At 37.2% G+C, this 22563-nt stretch overlaps 2 protein-coding genes across 8 annotated transcripts in view; both read left to right on the top strand.

The window, feature by feature from the left end:
• Positions 1–22563, top strand: part of LOC136041934 (histone-arginine methyltransferase METTL23-like) — a 240388-nt gene that overhangs the window by 124478 nt on the left and 93347 nt on the right. The window lies entirely within an intron of this gene.
• Positions 1–22563, top strand: part of LOC136041935 (protein lin-10-like) — a gene marked incomplete at its 3' end in the record, with an annotated part of 204436 nt that overhangs the window by 95005 nt on the left and 86868 nt on the right. For all 6 annotated transcript variants that reach the window (XM_065726747.1, XM_065726746.1, XM_065726745.1 and 3 more), the window contains 1 exon segment: positions 11841–11923. In XM_065726747.1, coding sequence (XP_065582819.1) covers positions 11841–11923 — 83 coding nt within the window.

Genomic DNA, 22563 nt, shown 5'->3' with positions numbered 1-22563 from the left:
TAAATTAAAACTAATAGTATCTGATGCCTGAGTAGCATTTCTTTTCATTGCAATCATTTTCAGGAGGATGTTCGCAAGCCCAACCGTCCCAAGGCCTGGGTTCTGATTAAGAAACCCTGGGGTGGGCTCCAGCAGCTCCCATGAGGTAGTTGTAGCCCTGATATGGAGCGATTAGTTAGGGGTTTCAGCCCCCTATCCAGGGGCACGTGGTCAGCAAACATAGTTTGTATCCTTCCGAACGACCTCCATCTACCACCAGTAAGGAGGAGCTCCTTGCTGTTCCTAAATGTCTTAAATAGGAAAACTCAATAATAACTATAATTTAGTAATAATTATCAATAAAGTAATAAATAAATATAAATATATAAGGATAGCAATAAATAGATTCTCAGTAATAAATATAAATCTATTTTAATATAATGAAATTTTGTAAAAATAAAAATAAAGAAGAATTCTAAGACTTGCGTCACATAGTCAGATGAGGCGTCAGATGCCAGCAGCTTGAAACCCAATGAGAAAAGTCTCCATATACTGAGCTGTATTTGCTGTTGTTTAGTGGCCCCCGCGTAATCTCGATTCTCCCAGTTGGAATAACAAATAATCTGGATCATCTCATTGCAATAAGTCTGAAAATGTTTAGAGCGATCTCAAAAGTGTAAAGACTGGCACCGGTAGTGATTCGATTAGATAACTAATGTTTGGAAATTACACTGTCGAACAGTTCATGGTAAGGAACTGGTAAGAAGCGAGTCCGCCCAATTGTAATGAAAACTCAACAAAAAGAAATTTTCATAATAATTAAAGAATCAGAAGAATTAGCTTTTTATGTTGATTCCAAGTATATAAAACTCGTTAAGTTTAGTGCTGTCCATCAAAAGCTACGAGCCTGAGAAAATTCACCTTATCTTTGAAAAAGGGGGAAAACAACCCCAGGAATTAAGTGATCTTAATGAAAACCACACCATCATAATCAGCATCTCATAGGACCCTATTGTAGAGCTTTTAAACCCCTATCTAAGAAACTGTTGAACTTTGTATTTTTTGCCCAAGAAAGATCACGGATGTCGTGTCTGTTTTTGTCTGTCTTTGTTTGCTTGTTTGTTTTCCCTTCGGAGATTGGGTCAAACAAATACTCTTAGAAGATTGAGGGACGGCTCATTCAAACGGAGATTAAGAGTTCTATTGCTCTTTTTAAGTGACCAAAAAGATTGGCGGGCCACCAGCCCCTCTCCTACTCCCTTTTTTCCCTAAGACCTACAGTCGTAGTTTGAGATAAACTTTTGGCTCTTCAACACAGTTGAAAGGCCTAGTAACTATGGTAACTCAAGTAACTCAAATTAATCACGTTTCTTTAACTGAAAGTAAGGAGCAGTATTAAAACTGAAAACGAGCAGAAATCATTTGTCAATTGGGGTGGTTCCCTCCCCAATACCTTGCTCTTTACGCTAAAGTTTGGATTTTTGTTCCAATTCTTTAAAAACGACTATTGAAACACAAGGACCGTTTAATTGGAATAAAAGGCTTTTTTAACGTATTGAAAAACCTTACGGTAAAGATTGAGGTATTGTGGAGGGGACGACCCCCCTGCACATATAGAATAATGTTTGCTCATTTAAAATTTTAATGTTAACCCTCTAGTTGAAAAAACGTTTTTTTTAATTTAATGGTACCCATTACGCTCCTAGTGTTGTTAAGATTGTTTAGATAATCAATTAGATCCTTGAATAATTGCTCCTTCTCTTAGGATTCATTTCCCTGGATCTACTACATTTCTAAGATAATACGTTTCGTTAATCACTTGAGACAGTATGTTCCATTAATTGCTTCGTATATTAGGTTTTGATTATCCTTCTTCTCTTTTTTATCTTCTTTTGCATAACTATGCATCAAAATTAGTTCGCATCACTAGGTTGACCATAACTTAACACTAAGGGTTGATCAGGAAAAATCATCTACCAATCAGAATGAAGTTGACTTGCGGACCTATTGACCTACTTATCCCATGTGAAACCATTGTAATGCTGTCAATGAAAGAGGTATACTAACGATTAGTGGCAAGGGGAGGAGACTCGGGGCCTCCCTCCTACGTCCTAAATCATCATAAATTTCTGGACAATTTTTATTCAAGTTATCAGACGAAATTTGTTTTGATTATTCTTTTCGCAAAGAAATGATCTGAATGGATTTTTAAATTGATACATACTCCCCAAATGTCAAAATACAACTGACCGAAACTAACGTCAATTGGTTGAATAAATCCTCAAAAAAATAAAATGCATGGTTTTTTTTACTATATAAATAAATGCACTACAAATTTTCAAAACCTAATCACTTAAACATACTTACATAGGCACTTAAAAACACTTGGGCAGGGCGATGATGGTAAATTCGTGGTATAATATTTAAAGTTTTTTAAAACATTGACTCCGCTTTGCGCAAAAAACACGAAATAAAAACGACTAGGAAACACATACTGCTGAGCTGGAGACTGATCGACCCCCCTTCGTCGTCTATAATCTACACATACGTCTCGATCTAAAGTAAGCTAAAGGTCGTGTGATAGCACTCTAACACCGCCCGCGCGCACATACACTTTGTCCGATATGGCCGACATGGCATTTTTTCGACTTGAACTTTATAGTTTCTAAATTTTAAAGAGTGGATCGCTTTAACTTTCGCTCTTGGAACAAAATTATTTTCTACACAGTTCGTATAAACACTCATATCGAAATTTCCCTTTACATAGTGTGAAGGCACCCCTTAACAGACTTGTTTGATATCCTCATTGGGTGTTTGCGCACAGTACACCTTCGGACCAGCAAGCAAACCTTTGGAAATCAGTTCGATTCCCATCTGGATTTTAAATATTGTATTTTTTGGGGGGGGGGCTTGGTGTTTCACTAGCTCCGGATAAATGGACTAGTCCCAATTGGTGTAGTCCATTTGAGAGCTAATGTGCTCACCATCTACCAAATCATCCATAAAACTATCTGTCTTAACTTTTGACAGTAATCAATGTGTATTCCCATAATAAACTTGAACTTGTCGCTCCGGCGGCCATTGGAACTTATACACACTGTAATAAAATTCCAACATGGATTTCTTTGAAATTTTTAGTATAGAACTGCCAGCGGCAATGTTTTTATTTAATACTACCTTTCTTTGTTTTTCTATGTAAGAGGCCGATATTGAAATCTATGATCGTGAACAATGTGACTTCGGATCTGCAATGATTCGGGTACATCCTTTTGGGTCGGTCAAAACGTCACAACGACTACTATTCTGCACATATATCGCAAATCTTACCGAAGAATGAATTTAAAATAAGCTTAAAGATTTCGTTTCCAGCCTTCGTTTTTGCTTCAGATTGTATACTGACAAAGGTGTCAATAAACATCTTCAAATAAGGCTTCTGATTGAACTGGAGGGATCTATAAATATTTTTCACCTTGACACCGTTGGGCAACATCCACCACAAAAGAACGTGATGTACAACAATATTCTGTTTTGGGTTGAGGTCGGTGATAATCTTCTGTTTTGAAGGTGCCCAGCGCAGACCCCCATCATCTACCAAAGATAAGTTATAGGGATTCAATGAATCCCCAGGCACAGGTCTATTTATGCACCGGAAAACAAAGTCCTCTACTGAGTCATAAAGTTCCACTGGTATTCCAACATCAATTTCGAAAAACCATCCTTGTGACCTGTTCTCCTCAACACCGTAAATGTTAGGAAAATTTGGAGCAGAAGGAGGATTGTCCAGCTGTTTGTAATTCCAACACTGCAAAAAGTAGTGAGACATTACCGACGGATAAAGGGAATTCATATCCAGGAAACTGCGTTCAAATTTTACTTGTGCGGTGTCCAGTCGGATTGGTTTCCAGGATACGATTTCCATTGAAATCATACCATCCCCGTACGGATCTCTCTACAAACAAGTGCTGATCCACATTGGTGATCAGATCTATTTTTTCGTCAATGATTTTAAGAATTAAATCCATCATAAGATGAGGAGTATAAAAATAATGCCCAAATCCAACCCAAATTCCTATTAAATTTCATTCGTGTTTTTACCAACAATGTTCAACAACGTCAATATATCACTTGTCAGTTATATTTTACAATAATCCTCCTCATTTTTTCACCCTCCCTTATCCCAAACCTTTTTAGCTAATTCATAATCGGTAGGGTGCTATTACAATCGTAAAGTGAATCCTAAAACGCTTCGATGGGCGGCAATTTTTCCTCACATAACCTCGAGGTAAAGTTGTAGAACTCATTTGGCTAGATTCCCTGATACGTTAATAAATGATACGTCTCATCATTTGAAAAGTGCTGTTTGAGGAGGAGGAAACTATTAAGATCGTCACTTGTTTTTACTTCAATGAGTTGACTAAGGGATTTGGGGGAAAAAAACTATAGGAATAAAAAAAACGGATTTTATTCAAGTACGTATTACCATTTTCAATCATCTTCCATTTGAATTCTAAGAGCAGCAACTTTTCAAATAATTTTATAACAAAATATTTTATAACAAAAAGACCCAGCTACCCATGCGCCATCTACAACTCTGCCTTTCTGCAAACATGCCAACGCTGGTAATATGAATTTCAAATCAGAGTTGGAATTATATATGTAAACAGGTAGAAAGCATTGCTGTCTAATATTTTACATTATAGGATTTATGTGCCAGTCCCCGAAAGTTACTCCCTCCCGATAAAATAGGATTACTTGAGTAATCCTGATGATCTTGGTCGCAGACTGTCATATCCCCACTACACTCAACAAATTTTTTCTTGCAAGCCCAACATATATCTTTATTTTTAATTACTAGCTTGTCTTCTGGAGATAGAGTCACTGGCTAGTTTGTATTGCACAGCCGTGAAATTGACTTATTTCCTGTCTTAATAAGCGCAACCATTGCTGCGCCCGCACAATTCCCCACCCAACGTCTCAAATACCTCTACTAATTGCATGGTATTACTCAACGGACTGCAATGGCTTCATGTTCTTTGTCACGATTCGAGTTTGATGGATCGCACACATGCATGAGTTTAGCTTCCATGTCTAATTCCAACTTGTCACTCTGTTGGAGCGAATTCTGAAAATTCTTAAACCGAAAGATGGCATTGTCGCCTGAAACCGTCCCCTTGGACTGGTATTCATGACGCTTACAGTGCCTAAAGTGGTCTTAATTTTAATTCTGTTTGAAATCTAGATAAACATATTGGACAATAGTATCAGGTCTTCCCTTTATTATAATTTTTACCCTCATTTAAAACCCGACTAATAAGTGTAATAGAAAAGAAATGTTCAAATGCATAAGGTTCACTGGCAGGCTCGTAGAGACGCCATACCCAGTGTTTTACTGATTCAGGACGGAGCTCTTAATGAAAATAAAACCCCCTTTTCATCTTTAGGCCCCCCTCGTCATTCTCTGTTTGATACGGTAAAACCGAAACCCCAATCTAAGAATGTTCATTTGCCTTCCCAAAAATGTCTATCCCCGGAAGTGTTACAGGATATGGTCCCTTTAAGCAATTAAAATCGACTTTAGGAAGTCAGTTTTCTTCTCGCCCCCATTAACTGCCAAATCATCCTAATATGCCTTACTAGCATCATCGAAACGAGGTCTATATCCTGCGATGAGGACCGCGTACTTGAAGCACTCTAAGCCCGTATCGAAAGCGACGCACTGTACACCTCCACAAACCTTTAAAGCTGAAATATATTTTATAGAATAGCCCTTCCCCCTCCCACCTATAAAAACAAATTCGTTTTTAAATTTCGTTACATTTTCGTCTAAATTTTCTATAAATAAAATATCTGACCCACTCCCATTTTTATTATGACTTTCCACCCTATTAAAAATATAATTCGAAAAAACAATTCGAAAAAACGCCCTCAAAGTTGTGCAAGTCTTGGTGTAGTGTCCACATATCATTTTGCAGGTAATGTGAGTACACATTACCTGTCTTCATTAAATTTCTTTTTTTGTGTGATTGATGCTTTCACGCTGTCCCTACCCCCGCCTCCGAATGTATTTTTAGAAAAGTAGCCGAATGGAGTGTGCTATGTCCACGGGATCCGTATGGATACTACCACTTCTAAGTGTTAAATGGATCTCGAAAATCAGCTCTAAAAACATAAATACTGCACGAAGCGGTATAAGCCGAAAAAAAATCAGGCAATAAAGGGGGAGAACCACTTCCGCTTTGTCCTACTCCCCCTCATTAACATTACTATTACCAGTAAAAATTACTGGTAAGTTGCCCCTATTTACGTTTAAAGTATTAATGTGTTCTAAAGAACCTAAAAAACTTATTGCTTGGAATGTATTTTTAGAAAAGTAGCCGAATGGAGTGTGCTATGTCCACGGAATCCGTATGGATACTACCACTTCTAAGTGTTAAATGGATCTCGAAACTCAGCTCTAAAAACATAAATACTGCACGAAGCGGTATAAGCCGAAAAAAAAATCAGGCAATAAAGGGGGAGAACCACTTCCGCTTTGTCCTACTCCCCCTCATTAACATTACTATTACCAGTAAAAATTACTGGTAAGTTACCCCTATTTACGTTTAAAGAACCTAAAAAACTTATTGAGGGGGTGTTGACATCTATTGATGCTGCTTTATGGAGGTCCACGGACAAATCATCAGCTATGTGGTCAAAATCTTATCGGTTGCTGCTTGGAATTTTTTTTTTTTTTTTTTTTACTCTTTTGATGCATTTATCATTTTAAGACGTGAAAAGAATATTAATTTAAGGGTCCTCAACCCCCTTCAGAACTAATGGGCCAGGGCCCGTTATTATGCTCAAAAGAATATTAATCTAAGGATTTCTTAATTTAAGGGTTAAAGAATTTAACCTACAAATCCCCTTCTTAGAGGGAGCAGTAAAACGCTTTTCGACAGTAGAATACATTATTTTTAGAAGCATGAAGATCTTAGTTATTTCCTACAGAGAATGTCTTATTTTTAGCTATTTCTCTGGGGTTCCCCTCAAAACTATAGTGAGGGCCCCTGATATTTTCCACCATTATTAAGTTGAAGTAAAAGAAACCAATTGGGTAATACCTTCAAATATCCTTCTTAGAGGCAACAGTAAAACGCTTTTCAACTGTAGAATTCAGGATCATAAAAAGGCTTTATTTTCAAAACATTACTAATAGCTAAAAGCATGATGAAAAGTACATTTCCCTTAGGACCAAGGGGATCCTCGAATCTATTGTACTGGGGGGCCTTTATTAATCCAGAATGAATACGTTGTTTTAACTATTTCTTTTAGTAGCGACAGGAGTCTAATTATTTTCCCTTTACTAACCCTGAAAAGAATGGTGTACTTTTTAGGATAGGGCAATACCATTAAACCCGTCTTTCAGAGGTGGCAAATAAGACCCCTATAATAAACTAAAAAGTATATACATTGTTTAGAAAAAACGGTAAGTTTTTCGACAAATATCAATAAATTTACACCTATTAAAATCAAGAGCTTGCTTGCAGAGGATCGAAGGGGTAGTATTTTGATCCTGCATGTGAGCGTAGAAATTCCAGCAGCTTCATTGTCATAAGGTGCGGGTTTTGAAGGCCGGTGACTTCTTGCGTGAGGAGCACAGATAGGCTAGCATTCTCCCCCTGTAATGGGACTGGCTCTTGGGCGCTAGACATAATCTTCGCCCTCATTTGGGGAGGATATTGGTCAGGGTTTTCCTTAAAAAAGAAATAGTTTTTCATGTAGTGAAAAACTACATCTTATTTTCAAGACGCCCCCCGCTTAAATTTAACTCGCTCTCTATTACACCCCGCCCCTCGTATATCGATGCTTGAAAACCATAGTTTTCAATAACCATTTACCAATAAACAAGTTTTCAGAGAAAAATAAAGAATTCAAGTAGCCAAAAATAGAATCAAATAACCTTCTAACTAGTTTCTATTCCCCAATTAAACTTTTTTCTTATATTCTTGCTATTATTTAGTTACAAATGCTTTATACAACATCGTTTAAATGTAATATTTGAACACGCCCTCCCCCTTCTTTATCATTGACGAAAAGTCTCGCGCAGGGTTGCGCAGGGTGGAGGGTTTTGCGCTTATTTAGTCAAAGGGTGATAAAATAGGTTTGGTACGCGCCTCAAAATGCCTTCTCAGGGTATACATTATCTAGTAAATCCGTCTCATTTTCCTAACTACCTTTTTCAAGATAGTGAAAAATAGCTAAACTAGAATTTTTGAGAAACATGCTAGAGGAAAAAAGCTACAGCATGACTAAACTTCAGGGTTACAACTGGGGATACATTCAGGGGATAAGGGGCTCATTATTATTCTCAAAAAAGACGGTTTTTTGCTTTTATTTAGTATAATGAAAGAAGATTATCCGCGCCGTTATTTAATTCTTAAATAAAATACATTTATGTAAGCGTTTAGGCTGATATTTTCCAGACGAAAACACCTGGTATAAAAGCTAGTTTTTTCAGTAATTATTTAACGGTAAGTTTGATACCTATCCTATGGTAATTATTTGCGTTCCGCCTGAATGCATTAATGTAGCAGACACTAGGATACCTTCCCTCCTATTTAATAGCAGCTCTCCGGTAGAAAATAAGCCTTTTACATCATCAAGGGTTAAACACAGCATATACATTTTTCGCTACTTGCTTGAAAGCGCGTTTTAATGGATTTTGCGAGGAAATTAGGTCACTGTATCATTGTGAGAATCATGCAATAGCAGGAGGGAGTTTTTTTTTAGATTTTTTATGTAATATGGAGAGTTATATCAGCTCAAATTTGGTGGGGGTTGTGCATAGAAAGAGAGACTTACCTCGTGATATCTTTGAGACATATCCGTTCTCAAACCTCTATGTCTATCCATTTGAAAATGATGTGATACTTTCAAAATCTTACGTAAGATTGATGAAATTTTCGTTCTAACAACCATTTTCACACCCCCCAGGGACAATAAAATTTCTAGGTTCCCTGTTAGAATAGTAGTGGATGACATTTCTGTTTTCAGGGTAATAACAGGAATCCTTTGTTCCATGAAATCAATAGTCTCTATAATGGTTCTTCTCATAGAAAATGGTGGAGAATTTGCTAACACGAAATAGCAGATAAGCATGATAATATTAGGATGATTTATTGACTTGCCCTTACCTGGATGGGGCCCCCTGAAGGTTTAAAAAGGAGATCATGATGTTGCAGGGGTCGTGTAGGTTTCTAAAAGAAATATTGGGGTAAAGAAGCCCTTGAAGGTTTTCAAAAGACTCTATTACGTAACAACCACGGTAATCCTGGAGTAAGGAAGTCTTGCCCCTTATAGGTTTTTGAAAGACTCTCTACTATGGAACAACCTCTGTAATCCTGGAGTGAAGAAGCCCCTGAAGGTTTTTAAAGAATCAAAGAAACTCATAGGCAATTAACGCATGCGTCTTTCAGAAAACATCATTCCCTAAGACATAACAGACACCTGCATCTATTAGAAAATATTACCTATTACGTAATATGTACCTGCATCTCGAAGAAGTTTAATAATACCTGCGTCTTGAGGGAATTGCTGTTCAACTCAAATCATGAAAAGAAGAAATGAGTAGTGGCTATGGTCGTCATCAAAGTGCCTTTGGCGTCACTACTCTTATTGATACTGAAAAGCGAATCTCGGGATTCAAATGCAATAGATTTGGTGGGCCATCAATGACTCTTTCCAACGAGTATATCCACCACCCAATTTTTTATAAGCTGTATTGATAAGCTGTTTACTATGCCAACATGGAAAACTTGGGAAATACGGTACCATCGGATTGTCTGCAACTTGAGACACCCAACATAAAGCACTAACTCCTTTTATGATAGTGAGCCTCCATTTGGAGCGATCTCCCGAAGAAGGTTATCTTGATAAACCGTCTGTTGATTCTTCTTAAAGAAAGTTCAATACCGTACTTACGTATTATCCCGATCCCACTCATGTTCTTCATCAGTATGATCTCAGTAAAAGCGGCTTTTCATTTTTCAGAAGGTTATAATGAGCATAGTCTCAGTGAGAAAAACTACGATGTAGTTATAATTTTATTAGATATTTAATATATAGAGGTGGTTAAGTAGGTATTTAATATAATGCGTTCTGCGCGACCTGCTTTCCATAATTTTTCTATAATTTCCATAATTTTTTTAATAATAAAATATTATAGTTTCATCACATTTTGGTATATTACACTTGGGTTAATTTAACGTCACATCTTGTGTTGGGTCGGGATAATACGTAAGTTCCTTAAACATGATAAGAAAGCACGAGGGAGAAAGTCGGGATAACTTGTTGACTAGTGGCGTGTGAGACCCTAAGTCTTAAGCGGCTTTGTGCCATGAAAATTGTCATAAAAAAAACTGGGTCGTTTTAGAATATTTCTTGTGTGTCTAATAGCCTTAATATAAACTCTGACGCAACTTCCTCAATGGCTTGTCGCTCTTTCTGTTTTCCTAAATTCCTTTTCTTAGACAGCCCTAGTCTTTACAAGTGGAAAGAGTATCAAAAGACTTGAAAAGACTTCATACAGAATTCCTTTCTCCTTGAATTGTTTGCTTAGCTATGTTAGTCATGGGAAAAAGCTTTTAGCTCATTGTAATGGATAAAATCGAAAGCTCTTGTACAAAAATTACAAAGGATTTTAAGAAAATTGAAAAGACAATGAAAATCGATTCGAAACTGTTCAAATCTCCAACACATGACTTTTCAATTTAAAAGGAAAAAAAATACAGGAAGGCAAGTTCATTTTCTTGCTGTTTGCGTTGGAAATTCGTCTATGCGTTTACTAATATAAGTTCTGTAAATTTCTCTAGTTTGTCCAGTTTTTGCTGCTATTTCTCTTTCGCTTTCTACGAGGTTTCTTTTTCGCTTTTTCGATTTATTTCTTTATTTCTTTTTCGCTTTCTATTCTTGTAATTCAATTTACAGTGTGCGTTATCGAATACAGCCGGTATAGTGGTGTGTTAAAAAAAGAAAAAAGAGTAAAATTATTTCTGCTTGTCAAGCTTTTTTTACTTTCTTTTTTAAGTTTCACCATTAGTGCCGCAATTACAAACGTATAAAGCCCACTGTAGATCGGTGGCTAGTAGTGATTCCAAAAGTGAGTGCTACCCTCTCCCCCTTTGGTGGGCACTGGAGCGATTATGGGAGCTACTGGTGTATAGTGATTAAAAATATTGCATTGCAAAAACGGAATCACTGTTACATAAAATTACTGCTGACGAAAAAAGGGCAGAGAATTACAAAAATTTTAGTATCGCCAGGTTCATATTTCCCAATAAGAAACTGGAATATTTGCAATTTTTTGTTTTACCTTTTTATTCCGAGCCAAAAAATTATAAGCATTAGTATTTCTTATTTGCACCTTTCTGTACTATATTTTATGAAAAATATAAATATATGCGTTTTTTCTATTTAGTTGCTATGCAATTGAAAAAAAAAAAAAATCACGTCCAGGAGGTGCTGAGCAATATTTTTCCTGGAATATTCCTGAGAAAATTTGCCTGATTTTGGAAAAAGGGAGAAACCCCCCTAAAAGTCAAGGAAACTTAATGGTTGCATCATCGAATTCAGTATGTCAGAGAACCCTACTGTATAGGTTTCAAGCTTCTATCTGCAAAAATGTTTACAATAACATACAAAGATTTTGTTTCTATGTGGGGTAAGGGCATTCATCAAAGTAGCAAATAAAATCATTTTAAGTAATTCGGGAAGTGTAGAACGTCTGATGGAAAAAACTGTAAAATTTTGGGGAAATAAGACTGAGAACCTTCTGATTGACCTGATTGAGTTAAAAGAAAGTAATTGTCTCTTATTTCCTTTAGATGATTGTGAAATGGATAAATTACTATTGGACGACAACAAAGATGAAAATGGACGAAGAGAACCTGAATATCTTTACGATAGGGTATGTCGCAATTTTTTTTTATAACTAATACTGGGGCAGGCACGTACCGCGTAAAAGGTCATCTGCTGCCCAAAATTCGTCTTACATTTCTCAAGAAAAGATAATGTTACAATTGAGGAGGTGTATCTGAAGCTACAGTGAGCAGAACTTACTTACACAGGAAGGAATAAGGGTTTTTTGGGCTACCCCTGCTTCCCTGCTCTAAAAACTAGATTATTACGATTGCCCCCGTGTTCTTTCAATTATTTTAGGGATAAATTGCTTTTAGGGGGAGGGGGTTGAAACATGTCCCCTACTAAAATTTTGACCCCCCACTTTGATTTGAATTTCTTGGTACATTTCTGGGTAAAGGTACTGTATAACTATAATTTGATAATTAGTGAATAAATGAATAACTATTCTATTAAAATCGGGGAAAAGAGGTTTTTCCTAAGTTAAGGGGCAAATAAACTCAAAATTCGTAAATCATAGTTCATTTGCTCATCAAGTAATTTCCTTGATATGACCAATTTAGAGCTTATTAACGGGTGCTATGACCACGCAACCCGAAAATAGCATCTTAAATTAGCATTTAACCTTCCCAGATCCTGCACAAAGGCAAGTAAGTAGATTAGTAATTTTAAATATATTTTGAGTCTACATTGGCTATCAGGGCCCAGGATTCTTTTTTTTTTCGGGTAGGTACAAAAAACTTTAAAAACGCATCAAAATCTTTTATATGTTAATTTTTTTATGTTTTCACGAGTTGAACAAATCATTGGGGCGGGGTCAAACCCCTTAACCCTCCTGGATACGGCCTTGCCGGCTGTATATTAAAAAATGCCGAAAATCAACCTTGTTTGGTTTTGTCTTTTTCTTAATTATTTTTTGTTATTCTTTGTTTTATGTCGTACACTAGAAATTTTTTATTATCTTAATTAATTACTATTTTTATAGCTACTGGAAACAGTTTTGCCTAACCCGTATAGGTTTATTGGTGCTTCGGTCATTAATGATTATGTTGGTACCATCCAGCAGGTTTAGTGCTGGTAAAAAAAAAAAAGAAGAAGAAAACGAAAGGAGATATATCAGTGCAACCATGTTCAACCAAAATCTTCTTTCGTTTTGTTTAAATACGAAGTAGTAAATCCCAGTTTAGGGTCACCTATGGCAATCCCAACGGTGATCTGTTTGTTTATTAATTTTTTTTTGTTTTAGTTATGATGGCATTTTCACGGGCTTTCAGGCTCCTTTTTAAATAATCGAATTTTTTTCTTATTCTAAGATGAAATTCAGAAAAAAAGATGGTATGAAAATCCATTTACAAAGGATGCTATTCTGAATGAGTATCAGTTCGGAATTAGTTTTTACTCGCTAAAAACGCATTTTGGGCCTAGGTGTTGGTTTGCTTGTACTAACTTGCAGCTATCAACAGTTCCTGGTAAAGAACTCGGAGCGACCCGGCTTATAGTAACCGAAACTCTAAAAAATATGGGTGCCAACAGATATATCAAAAGAATTGGTTTATTATGCTGTTCATTCCAATATAAGTTTCATTAAGTTTAGTCTTACCCATCAAAGGCTACGAGCCTGAGACAATTGGCCTGACTTTCGAAAAAAGGGAGAAACACCTCCTTAAAGTCACAAATCTTAGTGAAAATTACACCATCAGATTCAGCGTATAAGAAGAACGATCACAGGTGTGTGTTTATGGGTTTTTTTTTTTTTTTTTGGCCAGGGATGACTGTGTTGACCCGGTAACCCTAGAATATTGGGACAGGGCTTTTCAAATGGAAATTAAAAGGTCCAGCGCCCTTTTTAACTGACCAAAAAGATTGCATGGCAAGTAAGCCCCCTCCCTCGCCACTTTTCTAGAAATCATATAGATCAAAATTTTGAGATAGTAATTTTGTCCAGTATAGTTGAAAGGCCTTTATAACTATGCCTTTGGAGATAACAAAACAACCCAGACCCTCCGGAGAAAGTTCTTTAAATATAAATATGTCCATTGTTTACGCATAGTATTTGTTATTTAGAAGTATTTATTATTTTTGGGATGCAGGGGAGTGTGAATGTTCTGCTGGGGGATTTTCCACCGAGAGAAGTTTCCAGGGGGCGGCTTTTTCAGGTGAAATTGGACACTGGGGAAATTTGCCAGACTTCCTATACGAAATACTTCTTGCTTGCTTTTTCTTTACTGGCTAAATCTTATGCGTGGAGATATTAAGGGCAATGACCTGGTTTAAATTTTCACCAGCAGTCAATTGTGTAGAAGATATATCCATGTGAAGGAGAGATTTTTCCTTGGAGGTGGAGCCATACCTCCTGGCATTATTTAAAAAACTATCAGAAAACTCGAAGTAACCGAAATTATTACGTATATGAGGGGGGTAGCCCACTCAACACCTCGTTTCTACGCTGAAGTTTGAATTTTATTCCAATTCTTTAAGAACGACTCCTGAAACATAAGGTTCGTATAGTTAGAACAATGAAAAGTTTTTTTAAAAGTACTAAAAAACTTTAGCGTAAAGAGCGAGGTGTTGAGGAAGGGGCAACCCCCTTATGTACGTAATAACTTCTGTTCGTTTTAAGTTTACAGCTACGTTACGTTAAGTTACGGCTTAGGGTACATGGTTTCGAATTCACGCTCAGTGATTTAATATCTTTTAGTGTTTATTTCAAGGCCTAAAGCTTCAGATTAGGGAGCATAAATATCAAGTTTTGGATTGTTTTTAACTTGTATTGCTTAGAACTATCGAGCATGCATGAGTAAGCAAAATCCCAACGTACTTTCATAGAAAACAATTATCCCCAACCTTTTAAGGAGAAAGATGGATTATGCTCTGTGAGACAGAAAATTTTAAAGAGAGATTCGTATAATTTTTCCTCTGAAATAGTGCCTTAAACAGATAAAAAAAAATTACTTGATATTTAATAGCCAATCTTTGATTGTGGTGTTTGGTATTATTTCTTACATTGAGGGATATTTCTTATAAATGCACACAGTTAACAGACATTCAGCTCCTTTGACGCTAAAATCTCTAAAATCCAAAAAATTGACTTCATCAATTTAACTTTTTAGCAGCTCAAATAAACAACAACAGCAGTTTTTTCTATTAAAATCGAAAGCATCGTACCGATAACACCACGTTAAGTAAACTAACCGTGTACGGCTACAATGCATTATGTTGCTATTTGAAGCGTATTTTTGGCTTGATCTGTTCTATGAATACCACTTTCTTGCAATACACTTCTAATCTTAGGTGTCCATGGCCATACCTCTAGAGGGATAACACAGCGTTTTAAAAGGCGTGTGGGGTGGGGCATTACGGTTGATAATATATATTTTTACTCTTTTAAATTCTATATACTTGCGTGTTTTAGCTTGATTTCCCCTAATATCCTCTAAATAAAATAAGATTTATTCATAGTTTTCAGGAGCCGCTGAGGAACCATTGTCTGGTTTGCTATGAATTTTGATTTATGTGTTTTTACTTATTTGACTAATTTTTTGTTATGAAAAAGGCAAGCAACTGTGGTAGTTTTTCTCGCAAGCAGTATAGGGTATTTTTAGTTTTGTTTTGGAACCCGTATTTGTTTGTTAAGTTCTGTTTATTTTTTATTTTATTATTAGTTGTTAATAATTTTATGTCCTGAGTATATCACACAGGCCTAGATTTCTGGGCTTGTTTATATTTTTTTCTTTTGTTAAGTTTTTTGTTCACATTAAAACTCCCTTATCTAAATACAAAAGCCAAGAGCTTATATGGCACTCGCGACGAGGTCGGAACCTAAAATTAGACTTGGTACTAGAGTTATCGATTTCATAGTCGTAACACGTCAAGAATCACCGAACTCGCCAAAGCACTAGAAACCCCTCCAACTCCCCCACAGAGATCGGATCTTGTTCGCTTTTGTTAATCACGTATCTTTAACTTGTACTTGTTTTCGAACTCGTCAAAGTACTAGAAGTCCCTGCAACACCCCCAAAGAGATCGAATTTGGTCCGGTTATGTCAATCACGTATCTAGAACTTGTGCTTAATATTCCCATCAAGTTTTATCCCCGATCTCTCCACTCTAAGAGTTTTCCAAGATTTCCGATTTGCAAGATTTCCGTTTCCCCCCTCCACCCCCCTATGTCCCCGGATTCGATCCGAATTGAAAGTGGAGCATCTGAGACATGAGATCTTTCTATATATCAAGTTCCATTAAGATACGATAATCCATTCGTAAGATAAACCTACCGCTATTTTCACGATTTCCAATCCCTCCGTCCCCCCCTCAGATGATTGAATCGGGGAAACGACTGTTATCAAGTCAATTTGTTCAGGTTCCTGACACGCCCACCAATTTTCATCGTCTTAGCACGTCTAGAAGCACCGAACTCGACAAAGCACTGAACTCAACAACAAAAGAGAGAATAATGAGGACTTTTTTCCCAAGACAGTGAACCAACAAAACCTATTTGAATATTTCGGCCCTATATCTAAGGGCCGTCTTCAGCAAAGAAAAAATAAAAAACAATAAAACACTTACAATAAAAGTTCTCAGTTAAAACCCCATTTGTTTTTATTTTAAAATAGCCTTGGCATCATTACTTCTTAACTAAAAGTTCAGCCAAGACTGTCTGATAAAAGCTAACATTTTGCAAGATAAAAAGGTTCATTCATTTCACTAACTGTATTTATTAAAAATTGGAATGATTTCTTATTGCGATATTTGCCTTCTCTGCAGCTAATCTGACAGTTCTTTTGATATTGGGCTTGTTTTTGTTCGTTCCTATTTTTGTTTTATTTTGAATTAGATTATTTTCTATAATTAATTTTGTGTACATAGGGTTGAGTGTGTATTCACCCAAGTCTCTATTTAGGGATGTATTATTATTTAAGTTTCGTTTGATTTCAATTGCCTCATGGACAGTTTGTTTGATTCCTAGGTCATTGCTAATTAGAATTGATCTATTTGACGAAACAATTCTAATTAGCAATGACCTAGGAATCAAACAAACTGTCGGTGAGGCAATCGAAATCAAACGAAACTTAAATAATAATACATCCCTAAATAGAGACTTGGGTGAATACACACTCAACCCTATGTACACAAAATTAATTATCAAAAATTAATCATTTTTCTAATATTTCCGAATTAAGCCCCCCCCCCCCCCCGCTTAACTAAATCAAAGAGAGTGGATCCTGCCTGGTTATACCAATCACGTATCTAGGACTTATGCTTATTCTTCCCACCAAGTATCATCCCGATCTTTCCACTCTAAGCGTCTTCCAAGATTTCCGGTTTCCTCCTCCAACTCCCACCAATGTCAGTGGATCCGGTGAGGATTTAAAAAAGAGCTCTGAGGTCCTTCGAAATACCAAATTTCAGTGAAATCCAATCACACGTTCGTAAGTTAAATATGCCTCATTTTTTCTAGTTTTTTCGAATTACTGAATCGTGTCCCCCCAACTCCCCCAAAGAGAGCAGATCCAGTCCCGTTATTTCAATCACGTATCTAGGACTTGTTCTTATTCTTCCCACCAAGTTTCATCTCAGTCTCTCCACTCTAAGAGTTTTCCAAGATTTCCGGTTCCCCCCTCCAACTCCCTCCTATCTCACTGAATCCCGTCGGGATTGAAAATAAGATCTCTGGTTACGAGTTTCTTCTAAATATCAAATTTCAATAAGATCCGATCACCCGTTCGTAAGTTAGAAATACCTCATTTTTCTAATTTTTCCGAATTACCCCCCCCCCTCCAAGTCTTCCGAAGAAAACGGATCTGTTTCGGTTGTGTCAATCACGTATTTAGGACTTGTGCTTAATCTTCTCACCAAGTTTCATCCCGATGTTTCCACTAAGCGTCTACCAAGATTTCTGGTTTCCCCCTCGAAATCCCCTCCGATATCACCGGATCCAATCGGGATTTAGAATAAGAGCTATGATACATGAGATCCTTCTAAATTTCAAATTGCATTAGGATCTGATCACCCGTTCGTAAGTTAAAAGTACCTCATTTTTCTAATTTTTCCGAATTAACCGTCCCTCTACTCCCCCCAAGATGGTCGAATCAAGCAAATGACTATTTCTAATGTAATTTAATCTGGTTTCTGTTCCACCTGTCAACTTTCATCGTCCTAGCTTATCTGGAAGTGCCTGAACTAGCAAAACCGAGACCTACAGACAGACAGGTAGAAATTGTGATCGCTATATGTCACTTGGTAAATACCAAGTGCCGTAAAAAATCAAGTACACACATAATAATACACTATACTAATCTACAAAAAGCTTCATTGGCCTGTAAAGTAGGTAGAAGATATATGGGTCACTGCTCGTAGAAACAAGAGCTAAGAGCTCATTTGGCACTTTTGACGAAGCAAGAAGAGCTAAGAGCCAAGAGATCATATGGTATGAGCTCTAACAAAATTCTATGAATCAATAGATTAATTTAAAAGGAAAATAAAAGGCTTAATGCCGGTCAGGATTTAAAATAAGACTCTGAGTCACGATGTCCTTCTAAATATCAAAATTCATTAAGATCCGATCACCCACTCGTAAGTTATAAATACCAAATTTTTTCTCATTTTTCATCTCCCTTTAGCCCCCAGATGGTCAAATCTGGGAAAACGACTTTATCAAGTCAATTTGTGCAGGTCCCTGACACGCCTACCGATTTTCATGGTCCTAGCACGTCCAGAAGCACCTGACTCGCCAAATTACTGAACCCCTGTTCCCAACTCCCCCAAAGAGAGCGAGTCCAGTACGGTTCCGTCAATCACGTATCAAAGAAATTTGCTTATTCTATCCACCAAGCTTCATCCCGATTCCTCCACTCCAAGTGTTTTCCAAGATTTCCCCCTCCAACTCCCCCCAATGTCAAAGATCTGGTCGGGATTTGAAATAAGAGCTCTGAGACATAAATTCCTTCTTAATATCAAATTTCATTAAGATCCGATCACCTATTCGTAAGATAAAAATACCCCAATTTTCACGTTTTCCAAGAATTCCGGTTTCCCCCTCCAACTCCCCCCCCTCCAATGTCACAGGATTTGGTCGGAATTTAAAATTAGAGATTTTAAAGCACAAGATCCTTCTAAATATCAAATTTCATTAAGATCTGGTCACCCTTTCGTAAGTTACAAATACCTCAATTTTCGAAAGTACCCCCCCCCCCCCAACTCCACCAAAGAGAGCAGATCCGGTCCGGTTATGTCAGTCATGTATCTTAGACAGGTTTTGATTCTTCCAATCCAGTTTCATCCTGATCTCACCGCTTTAAGTATTTTCTAAGATTTTCGGTCCCCCCAACAGCCCCCCCCCAAATTACGCTGGATCCGGTTGAGATTTAAAATAAGAGATCTGAGTCACGAGGTCCTTCTAAATATGAAGTTTCATGAAGATCCAATCACTCCTTCATAAGTTAAAAATACATCATTTTTTCTAATTTTTCAGAATTAGCCCCCCCCCCCCAATAGAGCGGATCCGTTCTAATTATGTAAATCACGTATCTAAGACTTCTGCTTATTTTTCCCACCAAGTTTCATCCCGATCCTTCCAATGCTTTTTCCATGATTTTAGGTTCCCCCATCCCACTCCCCCCAATGTCACCAGATCCGGTCAAGATTTAAAATAAAATCGTTGAGACACTATATCCTTCTAAATATCAAATTTCATTGAGATCCGATCACCCGTTCGTATGTTAAAAATACCGAATTTTTTCTAATTTTTCAGAATTAAACCCTCCCCCCCGCCAACTACCCCAAAGAGAGCGGATCCGTTCCGGTTATGTCAGTCATGTATCTAGGACTTGTGCTCATTTTCCCACCAAGTTTCATTCCGATCCCTCCACTCTATGTGTTTTCCAAGTTTTAGGTTTCCCCTCCCAACTCACCCCCCCCCACTGTCACCAGATCCAGTCGGGATTTAAAATAAGAGCTCTGAGACACGATATCCTTTTAAATATCAAATTTCGGTGAGGTCCGATCACCCGTTCGTAAGTTAAAAATACCCCATTTTTCTAATTTTTCAGAATTACCCCCCCCCCCCCCCCCCCAACTACCCCAAAGAAAGCGGATCATTTCCGGTTATGTCAATCATGTATCTAGGACTTGTGCTTATTTTCCCCACCAAGTTTCATCCCGATCCCTCCACTCTAATTGTTTTCCAAGTTTTAGGCCCCCCAACTCCCCCCTCCCAATGTCACCAGACCCGGTCGGGATTTAAAGTAAGAGCTCGGAGAAACGATATCCTTCTAAATATCAAATTTCATTGAGATCCGATCACCCATACGTAAGTTAAAAATACCGCATTTTTTCTAATTTTTCAGAATTACCCCCCCCCCCCCCTAACTACCCCAAAGTTCCGGTTATGTCAGTCATGTATCTAGGACTTGTGCTTATTTTTCCCACTAAATTTCATCCCGATCCCTCCACTCTAAGTGTTTTCCAAGATTTTAGGTTTCCCCTTCCGAACTCCCCCCCCCCCAATGTCACTAGATCCGGTCGGGATTTAAAATAACAGCTTTGAGACGCGATATCCTTCCAAACGTCAAATTTTATTAAGATCTGATCAACCGTTCCTAAGTTAAAAAACTTCAATTTTTCTATTTTTTCCGAATTAACGGGGCCCCCACTTCCCCCCCCCAGATGGTCAAATTGGGAATTTAATCTGGTCCGATCCCTGATACGTATGCCAAATTTCATCGTCCTAGCTTACCTGGAAGTGCCTAAAGTAGCAAAACCGGGACCGACAGACCGACAGAATCTGCGATTGCTATACGTCACTTGGTTATTGCCAAGTGCCATAAAAAGAATCACTTACAGAGAGAAAGAAAGGAATTGATAGACTACACCAATAAATTCACAGCAATGGAAACAAAAAAAAAAGAAAAAAAGGAAACATTCAACAAATACACGACACTTTTCCCCACATAGGATAGAGAGAGAGGCGGAGTAAAAGAAAGGAGAGAGAGGGGGAGTAAAGGAAGGGAAGACACACCTACAGTATAAACACTAACTCGTAAACACAACAAAAAAAGAAAATAGAGGGAGAGGGGGAGAGAGAAGGCGGGTGTGGGCAGGAAGGGAGAGAGAAAAAAGAGAATGGGAAGGATTTCAACTTTCTTTAAGGATTTATTCTGATTACTAAACCGGCTACAATAGAACCCAAACACTTAACAATATTAATAGAGAAGTACATAGAAAAATTAATAAATAATAAAATCATATGGAAAACAAAATTGAGAGGTTTGAAATCAAGTACTATTGTCGGAGTGGGCAAAATTTGAATAATCTGAGGGTTGCTGGGCTGATAAATTAACAAATCAGATACAAAACATAAAAGAAAATTAAGGGACCTGGGTGTGTCACTAGAAGCTGAAGAAAAGTGAAAGATGCACAGGAAAGAATAAAGTTTTTCAACGTGAGTTAACGGGTTAGTTGCTGAACGATCCACTTCGTGGATAAGATTTGTAGCTTATTTATAGCTAGGGGGGTGTAAAACTACCTCGCCCTCTAAGGGTTTGTCTCCTTGTTATTGCATTATTATTACCGATTTGCTACTTAATCATATGCTATCGCTAAGATCAGATCATGCATGGATTTTATTTAAGGCAGAATTCGTTGCCACCAATGACTGCCCAATGACCAATGACACCAATGTTGCCATCTCTTTTGCCACCAATGACCAATGACAATGAAAATTCAATAATATACCTGGAAATTTAATAACAATAATATTTTCACTTAATATACCTTTGATTTTTGTGTTTAATATGTATAGCTTTCCCAAGAGCCCGAGCTCAGAACTGGAATTCCAAGATTTAGGGGGAAGTCGTAAGGAGTGACAACCTTGCTGCCACCTATTGTTTCATAGCAAAGTTTCAAGGTTGTACTACTAAAGAGAAAAACAAGTTTTCAACTGAAAGTAAGCAGCAACATTAAAAATTAAAACGAACAGAAATTATTACGTATGTGAGGAGGTTCATCCCCTAGTCAATACCCCGCTCTTTACGCTAAAGTTCGAATTTTGTTCCAGTTCTTTAAGAATAACCCCTGAATCACAAAGGCTCACTGAATCACAAAGAATAAATAGCTTTTTTGAAAGTACTAAAAAACTTTCTCGCAAAGAGTGAGGTATTGACAATGGGGCGCACCACCTCATGTACGTAATAATTTCTGTTCGTTATAAATGTTAATATTGCTCCTTACTTTCAGTTGAAAAAAGCCTGTTTTTTATATTTAATTTCTGATGTTTTTTTTTAATACTGCCTGGAAATCCATCTGAGATTCCAGGAGTCCCGTCTTTCCCTCATGAAAACTTCCTCCATGGAAAAATCCTACCACGTAACCCCCTCCTGCAGATCCCCCCACTAGGAAAAATCCTGAAAACTTGTGCATACTTTGCAATAGCCAATACTATATGTAAACAACAGGTAAAGCTCATAACTCGCTGCCTTTCCTCCTGGGACTGTTGGTGATTAAGTCATCCTCAAAGACATAGTTGTTAGATTTTTCAACTATGCTGAACAAAATGGCTATTTTAAAATTTCGACCGGGTGACTTAGGGAAAAAAAAGAGTGTGTTAGAGGGCCTTGTTGCAAAAAATTTTTCTTTGTCACTTAAATATGACATTAGAACTTAAAAAAATCAATAAAAAAAAAAAATCAGTGA

The sequence above is a fragment of the Artemia franciscana genome, unplaced genomic scaffold, assembly GCF_032884065.1.
Source record: "Artemia franciscana unplaced genomic scaffold, ASM3288406v1 PGA_scaffold_50, whole genome shotgun sequence".
Classification (NCBI taxonomy): domain Eukaryota; kingdom Metazoa; phylum Arthropoda; class Branchiopoda; order Anostraca; family Artemiidae; genus Artemia; species Artemia franciscana.
Note: the sequence above shows the minus strand (reverse complement) of the source record. Positions and strands in the feature narration are given on the sequence as shown.